The 17945-nt window shown below is 62.3% G+C and overlaps 1 protein-coding gene across 1 annotated transcript in view; it reads left to right on the plus strand.

The window, feature by feature from the left end:
* The first annotated feature begins 270 nt into the window (after window positions 1–270).
* The window catches only part of QSOX2 (quiescin sulfhydryl oxidase 2), a 30125-nt gene continuing 12450 nt past the window's right edge, over window positions 271–17945 (plus strand). The window contains 5 exon segments of the mRNA XM_043566945.1: window positions 271–645; window positions 14121–14221; window positions 16136–16184; window positions 16853–16958; window positions 17104–17194. Coding sequence (XP_043422880.1) covers window positions 303–645; window positions 14121–14221; window positions 16136–16184; window positions 16853–16958; window positions 17104–17194 — 690 coding nt within the window. The 5' untranslated portion in view covers window positions 271–302.

The following is a 17945-nucleotide window of genomic DNA, read 5'->3' on the forward strand; positions in this document are numbered from 1 at the left end:
CCCCAGGTGGGGTTTCCAGATGAAGCGCAGGACCCCCAGTTAAATGGAAATTTCCGATAAGCGGCCAGTCGTTTACGAGTCCAAGAACCTCCCGTTAAATTTGCATCTCAGACACGGGGCATTTTCGTTTGCTAAATGTGGCGACCCTGGGGTGGGGAGGGGCGGGGCCAGGCCCTCGGGGGCGGGGCCTGGAGGGCGCCTGGGAGGCGGGGCCGGGCGCTCGGGGGCGGGGCCGGGCGCGCGCGGCGCACGTGACGGCGGTTGCCAGGGTGAAAGGTCAGGCGCGCCGCGGCACTCCCAATATGGCGGCGGCCGGGGCGGCGGCGTTGGCGGCGGCGGCGGCGGCGGCGGCAGCGGCGCGCAGCTCGGGAGCCCCGGCGACGACGGCGGCCCGAGCCCGGCGGCTGCCTCCGCTGCTCGTGCTGCTGGCGGCGGCGGCGGCGGCGGCGGCGGGCCCGGGAGCGGGCGGCGCGGCGCGGCTGTACCGCGCGGGCGAGGACGCCGTGTGGGTGCTGGACAGCGGCAGCGTGCGCGGGGCCACGGCCAACAGCTCGGCCGCGTGGCTCGTGCAGTTCTACTCCTCGTGGTGCGGCCACTGCATCGGCTACGCGCCCACCTGGCGGGCCCTGGCCGGGGACGTGCGAGGTGAGGCGCGCCCGCGCGGGACCCCCGACCCCGGCCGGCCGGCCGGCCGGGCCCGGCCCCCCCCCCTCCCCGGGCCCCGCAGCCAGCCCCCCCCCTCCCGCCCCGGGACAGCCCGGCACGTTAGCGGCCTCGAGTCGCAACGGCGAGCAGCCCTCTTCCGGCCCGCACTCCGCAGCTGCGGACCGGGGAGCCCCCCTCCCAGGGTCTTGGGGAAGAGCGTCGGTGCCTCCCCCAGCCTTTGTCCTAGCTGTTTTCCGACGCACTCCCCGTCTCCGTGCCTCGGAGCCCCCTTCCCTTGAAGTCCTGCGCCGTCACCCTCTTCTGGCCATGTGGTGGATGCTCAGAGCGAGCCAGCAACTTAGACGTCCAGATGTCCCGCAGACCTCTGTGGAGGCAAAACAGGACCTTCGGAGCCTGTCACCGGGAGGCGCCTCGTTCCTAGAGGCGCAGCCCGTGGTCGACCTGACATCCACCGAGCTCCATTTTGTGTTGTTGGCAGTTTCATCAAGCTGCCAAGTGCTAATCAGTCCCTCGTTACTCGCCTGCCCCGGTGGCAGAGGTGGGGGTGGGGGTGGGGGTGGGGGCGGGTCTGCGGCTCCCTTCCGCAGGCCCGCCGGGCTTTTACATGGCGTGCGAATCGCTCTGAAGGCCGTGCTGTCCTCAGCGAGAGTGAGGTTTGGCAGGACCCGTGCTGGTGCTCAGCTAACCTCTAATTACATATTTCCGCGGGCCAGAGGATAACAAATTGCTACACTCTCTTCCAGCACTGTTGTTTTTTAAGGCTCCTTTCCTACTCTGTTGTGATTTTCTCATAACTAAACAGGTTCCCAAACTTCTTAAAAGCCTAAGTAGGGGTTTTGTGCAGAATCGTAAAAGGTTGTCTTTAAGATGCATTCTCATATTACCTCGGGGAGTTGGGGCCTTTTGATTCTGAAGGGCCTGTTCTTTGATCTCGTGTTTTCTGAAGTCCCAAGTGTTTGGCACTGTGGCCAGAACGGAGGTGGACGGACAAGTCTTTAGTGGGCTTTCTCAAAGCCTTTGCTTTGGGAACAAACACACTTTAAGAGTGCAGAGAACTTCTCAGTTCTCGTTTGTCACTCCGTGGCAGAAACACAGATGTGTAACTATTCTGTAGTCGAACCAGCGCGTAAGGAGCCTTGAAAATGGCCCCTGGAACTTGGAAGAAAGGTTTCTTCTGGAAATGAAAGTGGCAAAACCCATACCTGATGGTGTGATTCACTCAACCCTTAGCTGAGTAAGGTTATCTTAAGAGGAGTGGACGCTGCCCGCGTCGGGCGGGATGAAGGCCTGGGACGGAGGGAGATACGGCTGAAAGTGAAAAGCAGCTGTGGTCTGAAAGACAGTGGGGACAGCGCAGGGCACCTGGGCAAAGCGTCCCGAGAGCCAAACCGCTGCTGGAGGCAGGGGCCTCGGCACTGGGGAGAGTTCCACGTGGGGTCCCCAAAGAGAGGTCACCTGGGGACTTGTTAGAGACGCACCGTCGGTCCCAACCCGGGTCTGCTGGGTGCGAAACCGGGCGTGAGGCCCAGCATCCTGTCAGCACAAGCCCCACGGCTGGAGGATCACGTTCTCAGGGACACCAGCCCCATGAGACACCTGCAGGGAAGCACCCGTGGCCAGGATACGTGGCATATGGACTCCCCCTCGTGGATGTCCCAGAAAAGGAGTCCGTTAACTTTTTAAAAGAAATTTTTTTATGTGTGTTTATTTAAAAAAAATTTTTACTCTGTATTTATTTTTGAGAGAGAGAGACAGCGTGAGCAGGGGAGGTGCAGAGAGAGAGGGAGACAGAATCCAAAGCCGCTCCAGGCTCTGAGCTGTCAGCACAGGACCTGACGGAGGTCTCGAACCCTCAACAGTGAGATCACAACCTGAGTTGAAGTTGGATGTTTAATCGACTGCGCTGTCCAGGCGTCCCCCTTCCTTTTTTAAATGTTTATTTTTGAGAGAGAGAGAGAGAGAGAGAGAGCGCGCGCACAAGTGAGGGAGGGGCAGAGAGGGAGGGAGACAGAATCCCAAGCAGGCTCCAGGCTCTGAGCGGTCAGCACAGAACCCGACGCGGGGCTCGAACCCATGAACCATGAGATCATGACCTGAGCTGAAGTCGGACACTCAACCGACTGAGCCACCCAGGCGCCCTAATGTTTGTTTATTTCAGAGAGCGATATACAGAGCACTCGCGGGGAGGGCAGAGAGAAGGAGACACAGAATTGGAAGCAGGCTCCAGGCTCCCAGCTGTCGGCACTGCATGGAACCTGACTCGGGGCTCCAGCTTGAGGTCGTGACACTTAACCGACTGAGCCACCCAGCTGCCCCTGGAGTTCACTAACTCTTAAGCCTTTGCTTCCTGTGGGATCGACCACAGGGCTCTCTTTGTGCCTAATCCTGGCCCGCTCCCAGTGGAACCACAGAGAAGCCGCGGCCGCCCCCAAGGGAAGCAGGTCCCCATTGCCCCCCCATGTCCTGTGTGAACACAGGCTTCACTCCCGTTGTCACCCCCCCCTTTGGTGCCGTCAGTCACCTGTGAATTGGGCTGTCCAGTCCCCAGGGCACACGGACCTTGCACTGGGCCCCCATGGGTGCCCCTCCCCACCCCTCTTGAAATGGAGACCATCCAGCTGGCGTTTTTCCCCATCCACTGCTCCCCCCACCCCAGCCTCAGCACTGTCTGACTTCTGGATGGTGGGACAGGCTCTGCTCCCCCGTGAGATCGCCTGGGATGGGGGCAGTGCTGTTTCCCCTGCTGTCCCTCCACCATCACCTGGGGGGGGGGGGCGGCTTCCATTTGCTCAGAAAGGACAGAAGGCCTGAGGGGTGGTCTGGAGAGGGTGAGGCTCCTCCCCCGCTCCGGAAGCGTCTTCTGCTCAGAGCTGAGGGTACTTTGCTTTCCTGAAGGACTTAGATTGAACTTTGGCAATTAACTGACATTTTCAAGATATTGAAAATAAATGTTTTTCCTTGTAACAAGGCGGCTTAATGAACAAAAAGGTCTACTGTTGGGTGTAGCTGCAGTGTTTGTGTGGATCTGGCTTACGCCTGTCACTTCTGAGTCCTTTGTAAGACAAAACCCTGCTGTGTTCCCGGAAATCATTTAGCCCGGAGCTGTGGTGTTAGCGGTTTGTGGCGCCACCTCCTTTTACGGCCAGGAGACACCCGTGGCCCCCAGCAGCACCCCACCATCGCGCTGCCTTTGAGGTGTCTCCGTGGAGACCGTGGTCGCCGGAGGAGCGCCCCTGTCGAGGGTCACCGGGGCCTCCCTCTCCCTTCTTACTGGTCTGGAGGAAGCAGGGGCACATTTCCTGTAATGGGTCCTGGAATTCTAGATGAGGCAGGAAGGGGAGGGAGCCTGAGACTCGGTGGGCAGTCACTGACAGCATGCACCTTCTCTTCCTGTCCTGCAGAAGGGAGTGGGTGTCGCCCTGGGGCCCAGTGAGGCCGGGTCCTTCACTTTGGGTCGCGCAGCTGAGCACCAGGCCGGGTGGCCCCAGGGCCCGTGGCTCTCTGTCCTGGCCGCTCCGGTGTCCGTGCTCTGGCTCGCCCCCCTGCAGCTCCTCACTCACTGCCGGGTCTGGTCTCTCTGCCCACCTGGCTAGGCCACAGGCTCCTGGAGATGAGCTGGCGTTCCCCCACGGGCCGTGTTCGTGGGTGGGGGGGGGGGGTAACTGAGTGGGGAGGGGTGCTGACGGCGCACCGCCAGCAGGGGTGTGTGAGGCAGGGAGCCCCAGGAGGCACCAGGAGCTCACCGCCTGAACTCTGGAGAGGGCCGTCCGGGGGTTGGAGGCAGGCACTGGAGCTGCCCGCTCGTGATGGGCCCAGGAAAGGCCGCTGTACCCCCTGCCCCCTGCCTGGGCAGCTGTGGTTTCAGCCCAAGGGAGACGCGCCAGGGAGGCCCAGTTTCTGTGACGACCACGGCCAGAGGAGCGCCACCGGGCACCAAGGTCAGCGATGCCAGTGTGAGAACACAGGTCATCGGTGCGGCCGGGAGGACGGGCGGGGGGCTTTTCCTTTCTCCCGAGGCGGGGTCGCCAGGCTTCAGCAGTTCGCCAGGAGATGCGCTGGGCATGGGGACGGCTGTGTCCCGTCGAGCGCTCCGGACTGTGCGGGGCTCGTTTAAGGCCACTGCGCCGAGGGGCGAGGGCGCCATGGGTGGCCCGCCCCGCCTCCACTCCCAGAGGAGCGCCCGCCTCTCCAGCCACCTCCAGTGACTTGTAGCTAACTCTTGCTGGCCTCTGCTTGTCAGTATGTGGGCTCAACTTCTACCCAGACCTCTAGACCAAACTTGCCCTTGAACTTGGAGTTTGTCTGAAAAGACCTTGCTCACCCAGGACGGGGCCTGCGCCGGGGAAAAGAGCGTCCTGCGGTGGGTGGACCGTGGGCACCCATGCTCGCCCCCCCCCCCCCCCGCCCCGCCCCGCCCAGCCTGCACCACGACGGAGAAGCCAGGGAACAGCCCTGCGCCTTCCAGGCAGCCCTCCTCTCGCTCCCTCTTAGACCTTGGAGGTTAATTACTCTGCGCTGTAATCATTTTCTAGAACTAACCGATGCCGGACTGTAAATCAGACTCTGTGGACACTTTCGTGAGAACTCGACCAGTACTGGTGAAAGGCTTAATCCTGAAGGTTAAGTGATAGGGTCCCTTGATAAGTAAACTTGCAATAAATATTAGTTTGCTCTCACAGAGAAGCCTAATTATTTCTCAAGGATTTTTTTAAGCCTGTGGCACTGAAAACAGGCTTGTGAGGAGAGCAGAGCAGGGCTTGCGTTGCGACCCCCGCCCCCGTGCCCCCAGTGGATGCCCCTGGAGGCGCGTGCCTCCCAGCTGGTGCCCTTTACCCCCGCTTTAGGACATTGTCCCCAAAGCAGGCAATTTGCATTCAGTTTAGAGAGTTTCTCTCCTTTGTGTGGTGGGATCCAGACAGGTGGGAGAGGCAGGAGGAGGGGAGGGTACAAGTTGAATGTGGCCAACACCCTGAAGCTAGACCTTTGAGATGCTTCGCATTTCACTTGATAAAACGGACTGTGTCTTTTGTGTTGCCCTGAATGCCTCCATCTGCCCGGGCGGTCTGACTGCCGGTGTCTCTGTAACCGAAATTCTCCCTCATCTGCTTCCCTCAGGAGCCTTCCCGCCTAGCTTAGCCTAGCCTAGCGTGAGCAGCCTTCCTCCCCAAGACAAAGGCCTGGGGAGGTGTCGGCGCCTCCTCCCGCCAGGACGGCCGGCCCAGCTTTGAACCGGCCGAGCGGAGTGCTGTGTCTGTCGAGGGGCGCTGTGCAGACGCGCCTGGTGGCGGGGTGCCGAGGAGCCCGGGCAGGCGGCTGCCCCTGCGCACAGCGCGTGGCACTGTCCTCGGCCCGTCCGTGCTGCCTTGAGCTCCCCGCTCCCTGTGCGAGTGGAGCCTGATGTCTGCCCTGCGTCAACTCTGCACGTCGGGACCTGTCCTGAGTTGTGCGTGGCGCTGGCAGGTGCGGAGAAACCGTGAACGACCCTGGGAAGGTCCGAGTGGGGCCCGTGTTCCAGAAGAAGGAGCGCTGGCGGAAACACACACAGAACGAGGTTGACCGCAGCTCCTAAGTCCTGGGAAAATAACCAGGATGTTGGAATTGGCACGGGGCCGTGGGGGAAGGCCTCGGCTGGCGTTCGACACTCAGCAGATGGGGGGCGAGGGGCACGGCCAGTGCCAAGGCCCTGAGACAGGCAGGTGTCCAGAGGGCTGCGCACGCGGCTGTTGTGGCTCCGGGGTGGGGAGGTGGGGAGGTGCCCGCGGGTGGAAGCCGGCGGCTCCGGGTCCAGAGGCTGGGCGAACCGCGTCCTCGTTCCTGAGCAGCAGGAAAGAAGAGCGGCTTCAAGTAGGGGGTCATTTGATCTGGTGTCTACGTTAAGAAATCTGCGCCTGCTCCCTGGAGAACCAGGGCCAGCGGCCGAGGGGGGTGGCGGTTGGGACGATGCGGGCCAGACTTGGGGTGGTGGGTCTGGGCGGGAAGGAGGACAGTAGTGTTTCGGCAGCGGGGGGCGGGGGGCGGGGGGCGGCGGCGTCTCGGAGCGGGCCCTTCGGCGTCGTAACCAGGTGGTGGTCCGGTTGTGGTCAGACGTGCCGAGGGAGGTGTCTTTCCTTCCGGGAGCAGGGCGGGCACGGGGATTCGTGGCCGCTGTTCCCGCGCTCGGCGGATGCCAGTCGCTTTTCCACGGTGAGCTAGTTTTCTTCTAAGTCCTGTCATCAAGGAACGTCTAAAACCTAGAAATGTGAGAAGAGGGTGGGCCTCGCGTCCTCAGTGTCACTGGGGCCTCGCCTCACAGGCTCCCCCCCGAGGGCTGGCTTTCCGGGGGAACGTGTCTGGGTTTGACCTTGCGTGATGGCTGTAATTGAGGGCTTTGCCTCTGAGGCTACGCGTTGACTCACAGACCTTCTCTGGTAGAGGAACGGACAGCTTCTGTCCGGAAGAAGAACCCCAAACGCCAGGGTTTTCCTGCCCTGTTGGGCACTGGAGGGCCCTGTCTCGTAGGCTGGCTGTTCCTGGTGGCCCTGGGCCCGATCCGCGCACCCTGACGGGGCCCTTCGGTACCTGTTCATCGTGTGCTTTTCCGAGTCATGCCTTTAGCTCTTTGAAAACTGTGCCCTGACACTGGCCGCGGGTGGATTCGCTGTCTAGAGCCCTCACGCTGGTGAACTTACCAAGTGCCTTTATCAGCGGTGTCGGAGCCGAGGTTCCTGCGGCCTTACGCTCTCTTGAAGGCCCTGCAAGGCATTTCAGAAGCACCGGGCTTGCCAAGCACCTGCTTCTCCGGGCGACACTGCGACTCTGGCCCTTTCGCTGTTGTGATGACAAGAAGCAGTGGGTTGAAAACCCGGCGAAACCAAGGTTTCTCGTTCTCTTTTTCATCTTGAAGCCCCCAGCGGTTGTGCCCTATTTCAAAGGGCAGGGTCCACCTCCCGGGTGCCTGGGAAAGTCGAAGGCGCTTGGGAGGCTGAAGAACCAGCGTTGGTGACCTCCGTCTGCACCGCCTCGTCTCTCCGTGGCGGCATCTGCAGCCCAGACCGAGCGTTTCCCACCTGTCTCCCCCTCACTGGGAGAGCAGCCGGCACCCCCCCCCCCCCCCCCCCGCCTTCCCAGGACACAGCGGGTGGAGGACCCAGGGGCCTCTTTCGGTCACGTTCTGGGAGGTCGAGCCTGGGGCGCCAAGTGGAGACGGCAAGTGGGCAGGGGTTGCCCGCAGTCTGGGCTGGGTGAGGCCCGCGGGCAGAGGTCCGGGGGGCTTGACTTGCTGAGTCAGAGCCCTCCACCCTGGCCCTCACCCTCGGCGCCTTTGACGGAGAATGTGGCTACTCTGCCCGTGACCCGTGCCCGGTTCCTCCAGAGTCTCTGAGGCCAGAGGTGGTGGCCGAAAGTGAACATCCGACTAGCCGTGGGTCTCGGGCTGGGTGGGGGCGCCCCGTCTACCCAGAATCCGTGTGCTGGGCTGCGGACAGACCGCGGAGGAGCCGTCTCAACCTCGCTCGCTGGAGCTGCCGGAGCCCCAAGGAAGGCTGCCTCCCAGGTGTCACGAGACACCGAGAGGGGGGAGGCACGCACTCTGTGGTCTCTCTGACACCGGGACCCTGTGCTGCTGCCATGGTGACGCCGTCGGTCACTCACCACCTGCAGGGGTTTCTCGGTTCCCTGTGCGCGTCAGTGCCACCTGGGACAAAGGACAGGCTCCCGACACCTGCAGCTTCTCAGGGGCTGACTCTGGAGCTGTTTGCATGGCCGCCCTCCCTGCCGCCTGCTGCTCTCCACCCAGAGCTGTCTCCCCTCCCCTCCCAGGCAGTCCCCAGTGTCCCGTAGGATGGCAGTGCCCGGGGTCGTCGGGAGTTCGCCGCTGCTCCGCTGGCCGTGGTGAGTGCTCGGAGCACATTCTAGTAGCAGACGCTTCCCAGCTGGGAGCGGGATGTGGCCGTTAGCCCGTCTGTCCTCGCGGCCCCCTTAGCGGGTCATTCCCTGGCCTCTGTCTTACAGGTGCGGCAGCTGAGTTACAGACACTGGTAAGTTGTCCAGAGTCTCCAAACCTGGTAAGAGGCAGGGCAGCACGTGGGCTGCGCATCTGCCTCCGGACGGGGTCCCCATGTCACGTGGCACGCCGCTGCTGAGACAGGCCAGGCCTCTCGGGGGCACCCGGAGGGCCAATGGGAACAGGCTCAGTAAAGGGCGCAGAGGCCAGGACCCGCCGGGACGCGACTGACTGGGAACCTGGGTGCCTGTGCAGTGCGGCTGCTGGGGGCAGGTGGCGGTGAGGTGCACCGGGGCGACGGGACCGGCAGAAAGTGCTTGTCTGGACTGTGGCTGGTTGAGAAGGGCCCCGCTCCGGGACCCTGGGGGCCGTTGGGGGCCGTTCAGGGCCGTGGCCCGGCCCCGACTGGCTGCCACCCTCGGAGCCCTGACGGGGGCGGGCTGCCCGAGCCTGGATGGCTCCCGGGGTGCTTCTGCATGCCGCTCCCGCCCCGGCACAGCCGGCCCCGGCCTGCCCTGACGCCCTCGCCTGCTTCTCCACCCCGGTGTCTCCCCACCCCCCCATCAGGCAGGAAAGATTCCCCGCCTTCCCGGGATGGTGCGTCGTCAGCGCCGAGCCGGGAGAGTTGGTCTGCCAGTCGTGCGTGGCTCGCCCTGCGTGGAGCTCGTTGGAAAAGCAGAGCTCGGGGGAAACGTGTCACGAGTGTCCTGGAGAGGAGGGGGCCTGGGAGGTGAGGACCGTTGGCCGCCTGGTACTTGCTGTGCCTCCCTAGTTGCTACCTCGAGGTCAGAGGATGGCTCCGCTCAGGCGCAGGGGGCTCCTCGTGGCCGGGGCAGCCAGGAGGCCGGGGCGAGGGGGGCAGACGCCGGGCACCCCTCACTCGCCCCTGGGGCCTTTGAGCTTGATTCCGTCACCTGTGGAGGGGGAGTGGTGACGGTCTCATCCCAGGCTGGGCTGTGAGGCTTAGCTGGGACGGCAGGGACCAGAGCGCTCTTAGAGCCCTGAGTGCGGGACGAGGCGCCAGAGGTGATCCGGCCTCCTCGGGCTGGGGCTCCGCACCCTCCCGACACGGTTCCCGCCCACGGGGATACGGCCACCGTCGGAGGGAGAGGCCGTGGGAAATGTGCTGGGAATGCGAGGGGAGGTCGTTTTTCCAAAGAATGGGTTTTCTGTGCATTTAAGAAGGAAGCACGCCGTGTGCAGGGGCTCCCTGAAGAGGTGGGTGCCGTTGGTTCCTCCCACGCGTGACCGCCTGGGGTCAGAGGAGTGGGAGGGGCGGGTGGGAACGGGGAGTGTCTCCTGTCTGCGGGCGGTAGCGTAGAGGGAGGAGACTGTTGTGGGAAGACACCCACAGCATGTTGAGGAACCTGCCGGTCGGTGGACACCTGTCTCATGCGCTCTGCGTGCCTGTGACAGTGGGTGACGGGCAGCTGGTTCTGAACCCTGGGCGGATTCCTCAGCCTCTCTGACCCCCAGCCGCCTCTTCTGTGACGTCCTGCCTGTTTCACAGAGAGACTTCCGTGGTGGATGACGTGGTAAGAAAGCATGAGGCTCTGTGTAGTTTACTTTGTTCTGGAAGCAAGGCTGGTGGGGAGCTTTTCTTGTCATGTTGACTGTGCTTGGGCAGGGAATCAGGGAAGGCCTGTCTATGGAGGTGACGTTTGTGTTGAAACTGACAATAAAGCAGCAAGTGCAGATCAGAGGCAAGTGTGCTGCACCCAAGGAAGAGCAGGTGCAAAGGTCCTGGGGCAGGAGTGTGCTCAGACCCGTCTGTGGCTTGAGGGGAGGAGCGAATGAGGGAGAGGAGGGTACAGGTCAGCTGATGAAATGTGCCACGAAGTGCTCCCTCGGGAAGGTCCCGGGGACACACGGGAAGTGGTCTCGCCTGCAGACCCTATGCCTTGCTGGGGGCTGGGCACCTCCGGGCCCCTTCCAGCCAAGGTTGGAACTGAAGGAGTCACGTAGTTCAGTGCTAAGAAAGGACGTGCTCCTCCTTACGGCGGAACAACCAGCAGATACCGGGGTGGGGGAGCGTGAAGTCTACTGGAAGGCAGAGCAGCTGGAGTCGGTAGCACAGGAGGCCTGGTGGGGACGCCGCCCAGGAACACGGGCTGTATCCTTCGTGCCGAGAGCCGGCCGTGCGCACGTGACGGGGCCAGGGTCCTCCGGGCCGGCTGCTGCGTCCCAGGGTCCCAGGGTCCCAGGGTCCCAGGGTCCCAGGGTCCCAGGGCTGGGGGGCTGCGGAGGCGGGCAAGGGACCGGGGGCAGTTTCGAGGCCTCGCTCTGGTCTGGGCCAGCGGACTGAGCCTGGGAGCAGGTGCTGCGAGCCTGACAGGCCCGTGTTCCCCAGGGTTCAGCACCCGGAGTCTTGCCTTCGGGGTTACAGAGCTGTTGGGTGCGGGGCTCACAGCCGTTCCTACCAGCCCCGCGTGAAGTCTGCGTGTTCGCGTGGTCTCTTGGTCTCTCGTGCTGTGGGACACTCAGGAGGGTTGTGAAAATGTGGTCGGCACCACCGTGGCCTTGGGTCCGATTTTGCTTCGCGTCATTGTCACCTGCCGCGTCGTGACCCGTGGCGGCAGCTCTGTGGGGTGCTGTGTGCAGCCTCTTCACGCTGAGGACTCCAGGAGGGTGGGAACTGAGCAGGGGACACAGAGCCAGCAGAGCTCGGGTGCACGGGACACAGTCTCCGCATCCTGGAGGCCCGACTGGGTGTGTTTGCTTTTGCCCATAAGACGTACCTAGTGGGGAAAATGTGAAGAACGAGGAAGTCGGACCGAGTCCCGCCGTGAAAACCAGACCGTAGTGAGCGTCTCGGAGCGCATCCTTAGCGTCGGTTTTCTGTTTCTGGTCCGGCGTGATTGTTCGTCGGGATTGTATCCAATGCTCAGTGCTGGCCCTCGGGGCAGTTTTTCATTTGCCTACATACCTTTTCCGGGTAGCGGGTGCTTTTTCTTTTTTTAAACATGAAATGAAAGCACGTCATGGAAATTGCGGCGCTTTGGCAAGATGGATGGGAACAGAAGCAAAGATGACAGGCGGGGGAGGGCTCCCCCCACAGGGCCGCTGGAGGGCGGGGGGCCTCGTGGGCGGTGGGGGGCCACGCGTGGAGGGAGCCCGCGCTGAGCCCCGCGCGTTGGGCCATCTGCCGCACTAATTGGATGAGAGCATTAACTGTTCGCCCTGAGTTCCATGTAATTCGAGACTCCGGAAAGATGTGGCCTGTGATTCGGGAAGGTCCCGTGACTCTCGCTCCCATCCACGGCCTCGGGACCGGAGTTGGTTTCAGGGGAGCCACGTGAGCGGAACAGGACTTGGCCATCGATTGCGAAAGACGGCTGTGGTTTTTTCCACTCCGTCCTCTGCGTCGTGTCAATACTGGTAAACCTTGGGCACCTGGGGGGCTCGGTCGGGTGAGTGTCCGACTCTTGACTTCGGCTCAGGTCGTGGTCTTAAGGTTCACGGGTTTGAGCTCCGAGTCGGGCTCTGTGCTGACTGCGCGGAGCCTGCTTGGGGTTCGCTCTCGCCCTCTCTCTGCCCCTCCGCCACCCCCCACACGTGCGCACTGTCTCTCTCTCTGTCAAAGTAAAGAAACTAAAAAAATACGTACTGGTAGATCTTTTTTATAACTGTGGGGGAGACAAGTGTGTATTTTTTAAAGCCGAGGAGAGTTTTAATCCTCTGCCACTTCTTTTTTTTTTTTTAATGTTTATTTATTTCTGAGACAGAGCTTGAGCGGAGGAGGGGCAGAGAGAGAGGGAGACACAGAATCTGAAGCAGGCTCCAGGCTCTGAGCGGTCAGCACAGAGCCCGACGCGGGGCTCGAACTCACGGACCGCGAGATCGTGACCTGAGCCCAAGTCGGTCGCTCCAGCGACTGAGCCCCCAGGAGCCCCGAAAGGTGTGTATTTTTAAGCCCAAGTGGCATTCTTGCTCCTTCCGGGCATATTGCTAATGCAACCTCTGAAGTTTAGGGTCATAGTTAGAATCCAGAAAAAACCTGTGACATGATTTGTAACCAGGTCACTGGTTCAGGCCACTGGTGTCACATCCGAACACAAGGCAGCAAAGAGCCCGGTCAGTGTCTCGGGGACGGCCGTGCGTCCCCACTGAGAAGTCATTGGACCGCAGGATACTGAGAGTGGGACCGGCCCATCCCCCAGGGCAGCCAGTGTGTGGGGCGCCTGGGTCTCCACCTGGGCTTTGTCTCCTCGTGACCTACATGCAGTCCCCTCAGGAGCCAGTGGGCCGGTGCTTGGCTGTATAACCGGAACCCTAGGGAAAGGGATCAAATGTTTGTGTTTTTTCTTTTTTTTTAAATTTATTTTTAAGTTTATTTATTTTGAGAGAGAGAGAGCACGTGAGCACTGGGGAGGGGCAGAGAAAGAGGGAGAAAGGGAGAACCCCAAGCAGGCTCTGCACTTTTCAGGACAGAGCCTGATGTGGGGCTCGAACTCACGAGCCACAAGATCGTGACCTGAGCTGAAACCAAGAGTCAGATGCTTAACCAACTGAGCCGCCCAGGTGCCCCAGCATCAAATGTCTCAAAGAGAGAACCTCACTTTTTGGAGGATGTCAGAGTTGTGCCTTTGAGGCTGGTGACCACTGGGCCCAGCCGAGCACCTGTCTCCCTGTGTGTACCTCGCCTCAGGGTCGCCGTGAGCTAGGTTCCTCTGTACAGCCGTGTCCCGCCCATAAGCGAAGCAGGGATGAGATGGGGCACCCCGTCTGGCTGCAGCCCTCAGGGGTTCATGCGTTCAGCGGGCCATCAGTAGGAAGGAGGGCGGCCAGAGGTCCCCCGCCTCCTGGTGGGACCGCGCGTCGCCACCTAGGAAGCCGTCTCCCCAAAGGTGTGCAGGTTTCAGAAGATCCAGGGGGAGGGGGTGCAGCCACGCAGCCCGATGGTGGGACCGCAGGACAGAGGACCTTCAATGGGGTCTTCAACGAGGGTGTGCGGGGTTCGCGGAGCAGTGGGTGGGACACCTGCCACTCGGAGGCGCCCCGTCAGACTCTCGCGGGGCAAAGGGAGCAGTTAGGGAGCCGTGAGCCCGGAGTAGAGCGCGTGTCTGTGTGACTCGGGGTGGCCGGGGCCGCTGCTGGCCGTGACCCGGCAGCGGGGCCTGGCGGGAGCAGATGGCCGTCGATGCTGAGCTGAGGGTCGTGGCGTTGCCGTGGCGTCACCTCGGTGGCATGCACGTGCAGGACTTTCCGTAACAGACGGGAAAGGGGGAAGCACTTCCTGGAGAGACGGCCGGTCCGGCGCTGGGGGCCTGTCTCTCACTGGAGCGCGTGCGTGGGAGGGTTGCCACGAAACGTCCCGGACCCGGTCTGCGTCATCCGCTGGTGCACCTGCTGCCTCTGTGCGTCTGGGATGTGCCCGGTTAGGAGCGGGAGTGGTTTGCCGCGTGGTCGGGGACGGTGGCCGCGCGGATGCGGGCCAGACTGCCACACCAAAGGTCGCGTTCCTGCTTTTCAGACTGGGCTGCTGCCATCCGGGTCGCCGCCCTGGACTGCGCGGAGGAGGAGAATCACGAGGTGTGCCGAGCCTACGACGTCCACTTCTATCCCACCTTCCGGGTGAGCACCGCCCTGCCTTCCGTGGGCGGGCCGGCTCTCTGCCCGCCCTCTGTCCTCCCTGCCCGCGATCACCGTGGGGGAAGCCGCGGCACTCTGGCAGGCGCGGGCGTGTGGCTTCAGCTGAGAGGAGCTCGTGTTGGCCCGGGGCTCCCTCTTGTGCTCCGCCCCTTGTGGGTTGTGCACACGCACGCACGCACGCACGCCCCGGGCCCCCGCTGGCGCCCCGCGGGAACGGGGCAGGCGGGGTCTGCAGACCCGGTGGGCATGGGGGTGCTCGGGAGCTGCCGTCACAGCTCGGGGGGCAGGTCTCTCCACCCCCTTGCGTCCGTGTCTGGCCAGCCTTTCCCGCCTGCACGGGGCCGGGCCAGGTTGTCCCAGTGACGCCTGGAGCGCGGCCAGCGGGTGGCCCCACAGGCGGGTCTTACCCGTTTCTTCCACTGGGGGCGGAGGGTGAAGGGATCCCTTGGAGGTGTGAAGGGGCGTGGCCCTTGCCGGCTCGCGAGTGGGAGTGCGTGGGGAGGTATTTACTGCCCAGAACACTCACGGTGCCTTCGGAAGTCCCCTCCGAGGGAGCTTTGTGTCCCCTCCACTCCCGCTCGGCCCTCGAGCCCTGTGCCCTGTGTGGCCTGGCGCCCCCGCCCCGTCGCGTCTCGTGAGCCCTGCGGAGCACGTCCCCTGCGCTCTTGCCTGTTTCGTTTTGTTCTGGCTGCACGCGCACAGCGTCGCGCTGGGTGTGAGCCGGCCCTTGTCTCCTGTGAACAGGGTGCGGCCCGGAGCACCCCCATTGCCGGGTGTGGCGGAGGCTCGTCGGCCTTAGTCACCTGGGAACGTGCCCGCCCCCACCCCGGGTGCCGGTGGCCCCGCTGGCACTCGGCCTGTTCCGGGCGAGGCTGCTGGGAGCGCCCGCTCGTGTCTGACCCATGACCACGGCCACGTCTTCTGTTCACGGGCCCGGTGTCCCCCCTTCTTCTTCTTCCTTTTTATTTATTTTTTACTTTTTTAATATTTATTTTTGAGGGCGCACGAGCAGGGGAGGGGCAGAGAGAGAGGGGGAGAGAGAGGATCCCAAGCCGGCTGCGCGCTGTGAGTGCAGAGCCTGATGTGGGGCTCGAGCCCATGAAACCGTGAGATGGTGACCTGAGCCGAAACGGAGTCGGACACTCAGCTGACTGAGCCACCCAGGCGCCCCGATACTAACCTTTTTTGTTCCAGTTGTGAGAACCGGAAATGTCTTCACCCGGTTTGTGACGGTCTTCTCACTGTCTTTGGTGTCTCTTTTAGTAAAAAAGCTTTTCTTCTGCTCAGAGACATAGCATCTGGCATTCTCCTGTAAGTCCTTTGTGTCCTAGAGCGTTAGAGCCAACTCTCAGGATGCGCGTTTGATTCCACGAGTCAGGGAAAGTGCCTGTTGAGCCCTCTGGCCTCTAGCCCCGTTGGGTCAGAGAATGTAAACAGCAGAACTGTGGTCAGTCCTCACCCCACACAGGGTGAGTCTGGTCGGAAACACTGACATCCACAGACACACATAGAAACGCGTGGTTCGCTATCGCTTAACGTCATCTCAAGCAGATGAGCTAAAGCTTTCTTTAAGATGATGGTCGCTCTCCGGGGACGCCTGGGTGGCTCAGTCGGTTAGGCGACCGACTTCGCCTCAGGTCACGATCTCACGGTCCGTGGGTCCGAGCCCCGCGTCGGGCCCTGTGCTGTCAGCGCAGAGCCTGAAGCCTGTTTCCGGTTCTGTGTCTCCCTCTCTCTCTGCCCCCACCCTGCTCTCGTTCTGTCTCTCTCAAAAATGAATAAATGTTAAAAAAGAAAATTCTTTTTTTTTTAAAGCAAATGGTCATTCCCTTGCTTAAATATTTGCACAGACACCAGATGAGGCTCTTTCTTACTTGTCCTGTTTTTTCCTCTTAGTATTTCAAGGCATTTACAAAGGAGTTTATAACTGGAGAAAATTTTAAAGGTAAGGACGTAAGCTTTCTGTTTCACTCTCTCAGCATGGCTGCCTAAAGCCGTTAAAGCGGGGGTGGTTTCAGGGCACAGCGAGCCCCTGCTGGGGTCTGTCTGCCCGTCCCCCCTCCCCCCACTCCGACACCCCCGCCCCCCCCCCCCCCCCGACACACCCGCATCAGTCCTGTCCGACCTGCCTTTCCTTGGAGGGTCCCAACGTGCATCGTGTCAGCGAGAATTTTATGCTTTGCCTTGGCCAATTCGGTGGTGGAATTTTTGTTTTTTATTCACTTTTTTATTCACAAGGCATTTGGAGAAGTGCACAGATCACACACAAACGCTCACCTCACGTGTTTTATGAGACAGCCGCCCAGGTAGCCAGCGCCCAGGTCAGGCTCCAGCACGTGACCGGCCCGTCCCCGGGCGGCAGCGGCTCACGTCAGAGGTCACTGTGCCCGTTGGGAGCGTGGCGTAGGTGGGGCTGAGGCGCGCCCGGCCGCTTCGCCTCCACGCTGCGGGTGGGGGATTCGCCCCTGTTGCCCATCGGCTCCCACACGGGTCTCCGTGCCTTCTCCTGATGTGTGAGCCCACCGCGGTCTCTGGGCGGCCACCGGCGAGCCCCTCTGCGCGCCCTGGGGGGCCCTGGGGTGGGCGGCGGTGATGCGGTGTGGTTCCCCACAGGGCCCGACCGAGAGCTACAGACGGTGAGGCGGACGATGATCGACTTCCTGCAGAACCACACGGACGGACACAGGCCCCCTGCCTGCCCGCCTCTGGGCCCCGTCCGGTGCGTACTTGTGCGTAAACGGGGGCGTTGGGGGTCGAGAATAATTGTGCAGAGTGCGGGTCTGCACGAGTGACGCGGGCCCTGGCACACGACGGCCCACGCACTGCTCTTGAAGGCACTGAAAGCCTCTTTTTTCTCCTAAAAGGCCCAGTGACATCCTTTCGCTCCTGGACAGCCGCGATGGCCGTTACGTGGCCATCCTGTTCGAGAGCAACAGCTCCTATGTTGGACGGGAGGTAACTGCGTCTGTCGCGTCTGTGTCTTTCCCCGTGGCACCTTGTGGTGTGATCCGGCCGCTCTGTGGGAACGCCCGTGGCCTCTGCTCGGTGCTGTTCCCGTTCGTCCTTGTTGATTCCTGGAATGCAGGCACGGCGTTGCCCAGCACGGTGGCGGGTTTACGGGCCGCCGGGAGGGCGGCCTCTCCGCACCCGTTCCCAGGGCACGCTGCCTTTTTCCTTGAGGCCCTTTATTTCTTATGCGCTGCCATCAAGATTTTTTCTTGGCTGTGTCGTGCACGGCCACTTTGTTTTCCCAAATCCAAGACTCTAAAATGTCATTCCCGTCGTGGACCTTTTCTGCTCTGGTCTCTCACGTGCGGCTCTGAAGCCTTCGCTGCCGGCCCCAGACACACGGGGGGGGGGGGGGGATGACGGGAAACCCTCACCTCCCAGCCGCGCCCCCCTCCTCCGCGAGCTCTGGAAACGGGGCGGGAGACCACGTGCTCCCCGCGGGAGCTCCCTTTGACATGCACTCGGGCCAAGGCTGCGGATGTTAGCGATCGCCCGCCTCGCCGCCCCTCCTCCCCGTGCCCTCCGAGTCTGGTGGCGACACGACTCGGTGCCACCTTCTCTGGGCCGGCTGGGACTCCCGGTGGGGGGGCCGGAGCAGCCACGGGCCGCTGCACGGCATCCTCGTGTGCCGCCCCCACGCCGTCCCCAGGCTGCCTCTCTCACCGGGCGCTCTTAGGCTCCCCCACATCCCGCACGC

Source organism: Prionailurus bengalensis, chromosome D4 (genome assembly GCF_016509475.1).
Source record: "Prionailurus bengalensis isolate Pbe53 chromosome D4, Fcat_Pben_1.1_paternal_pri, whole genome shotgun sequence".
NCBI classification, from domain to species: domain Eukaryota; kingdom Metazoa; phylum Chordata; class Mammalia; order Carnivora; family Felidae; genus Prionailurus; species Prionailurus bengalensis.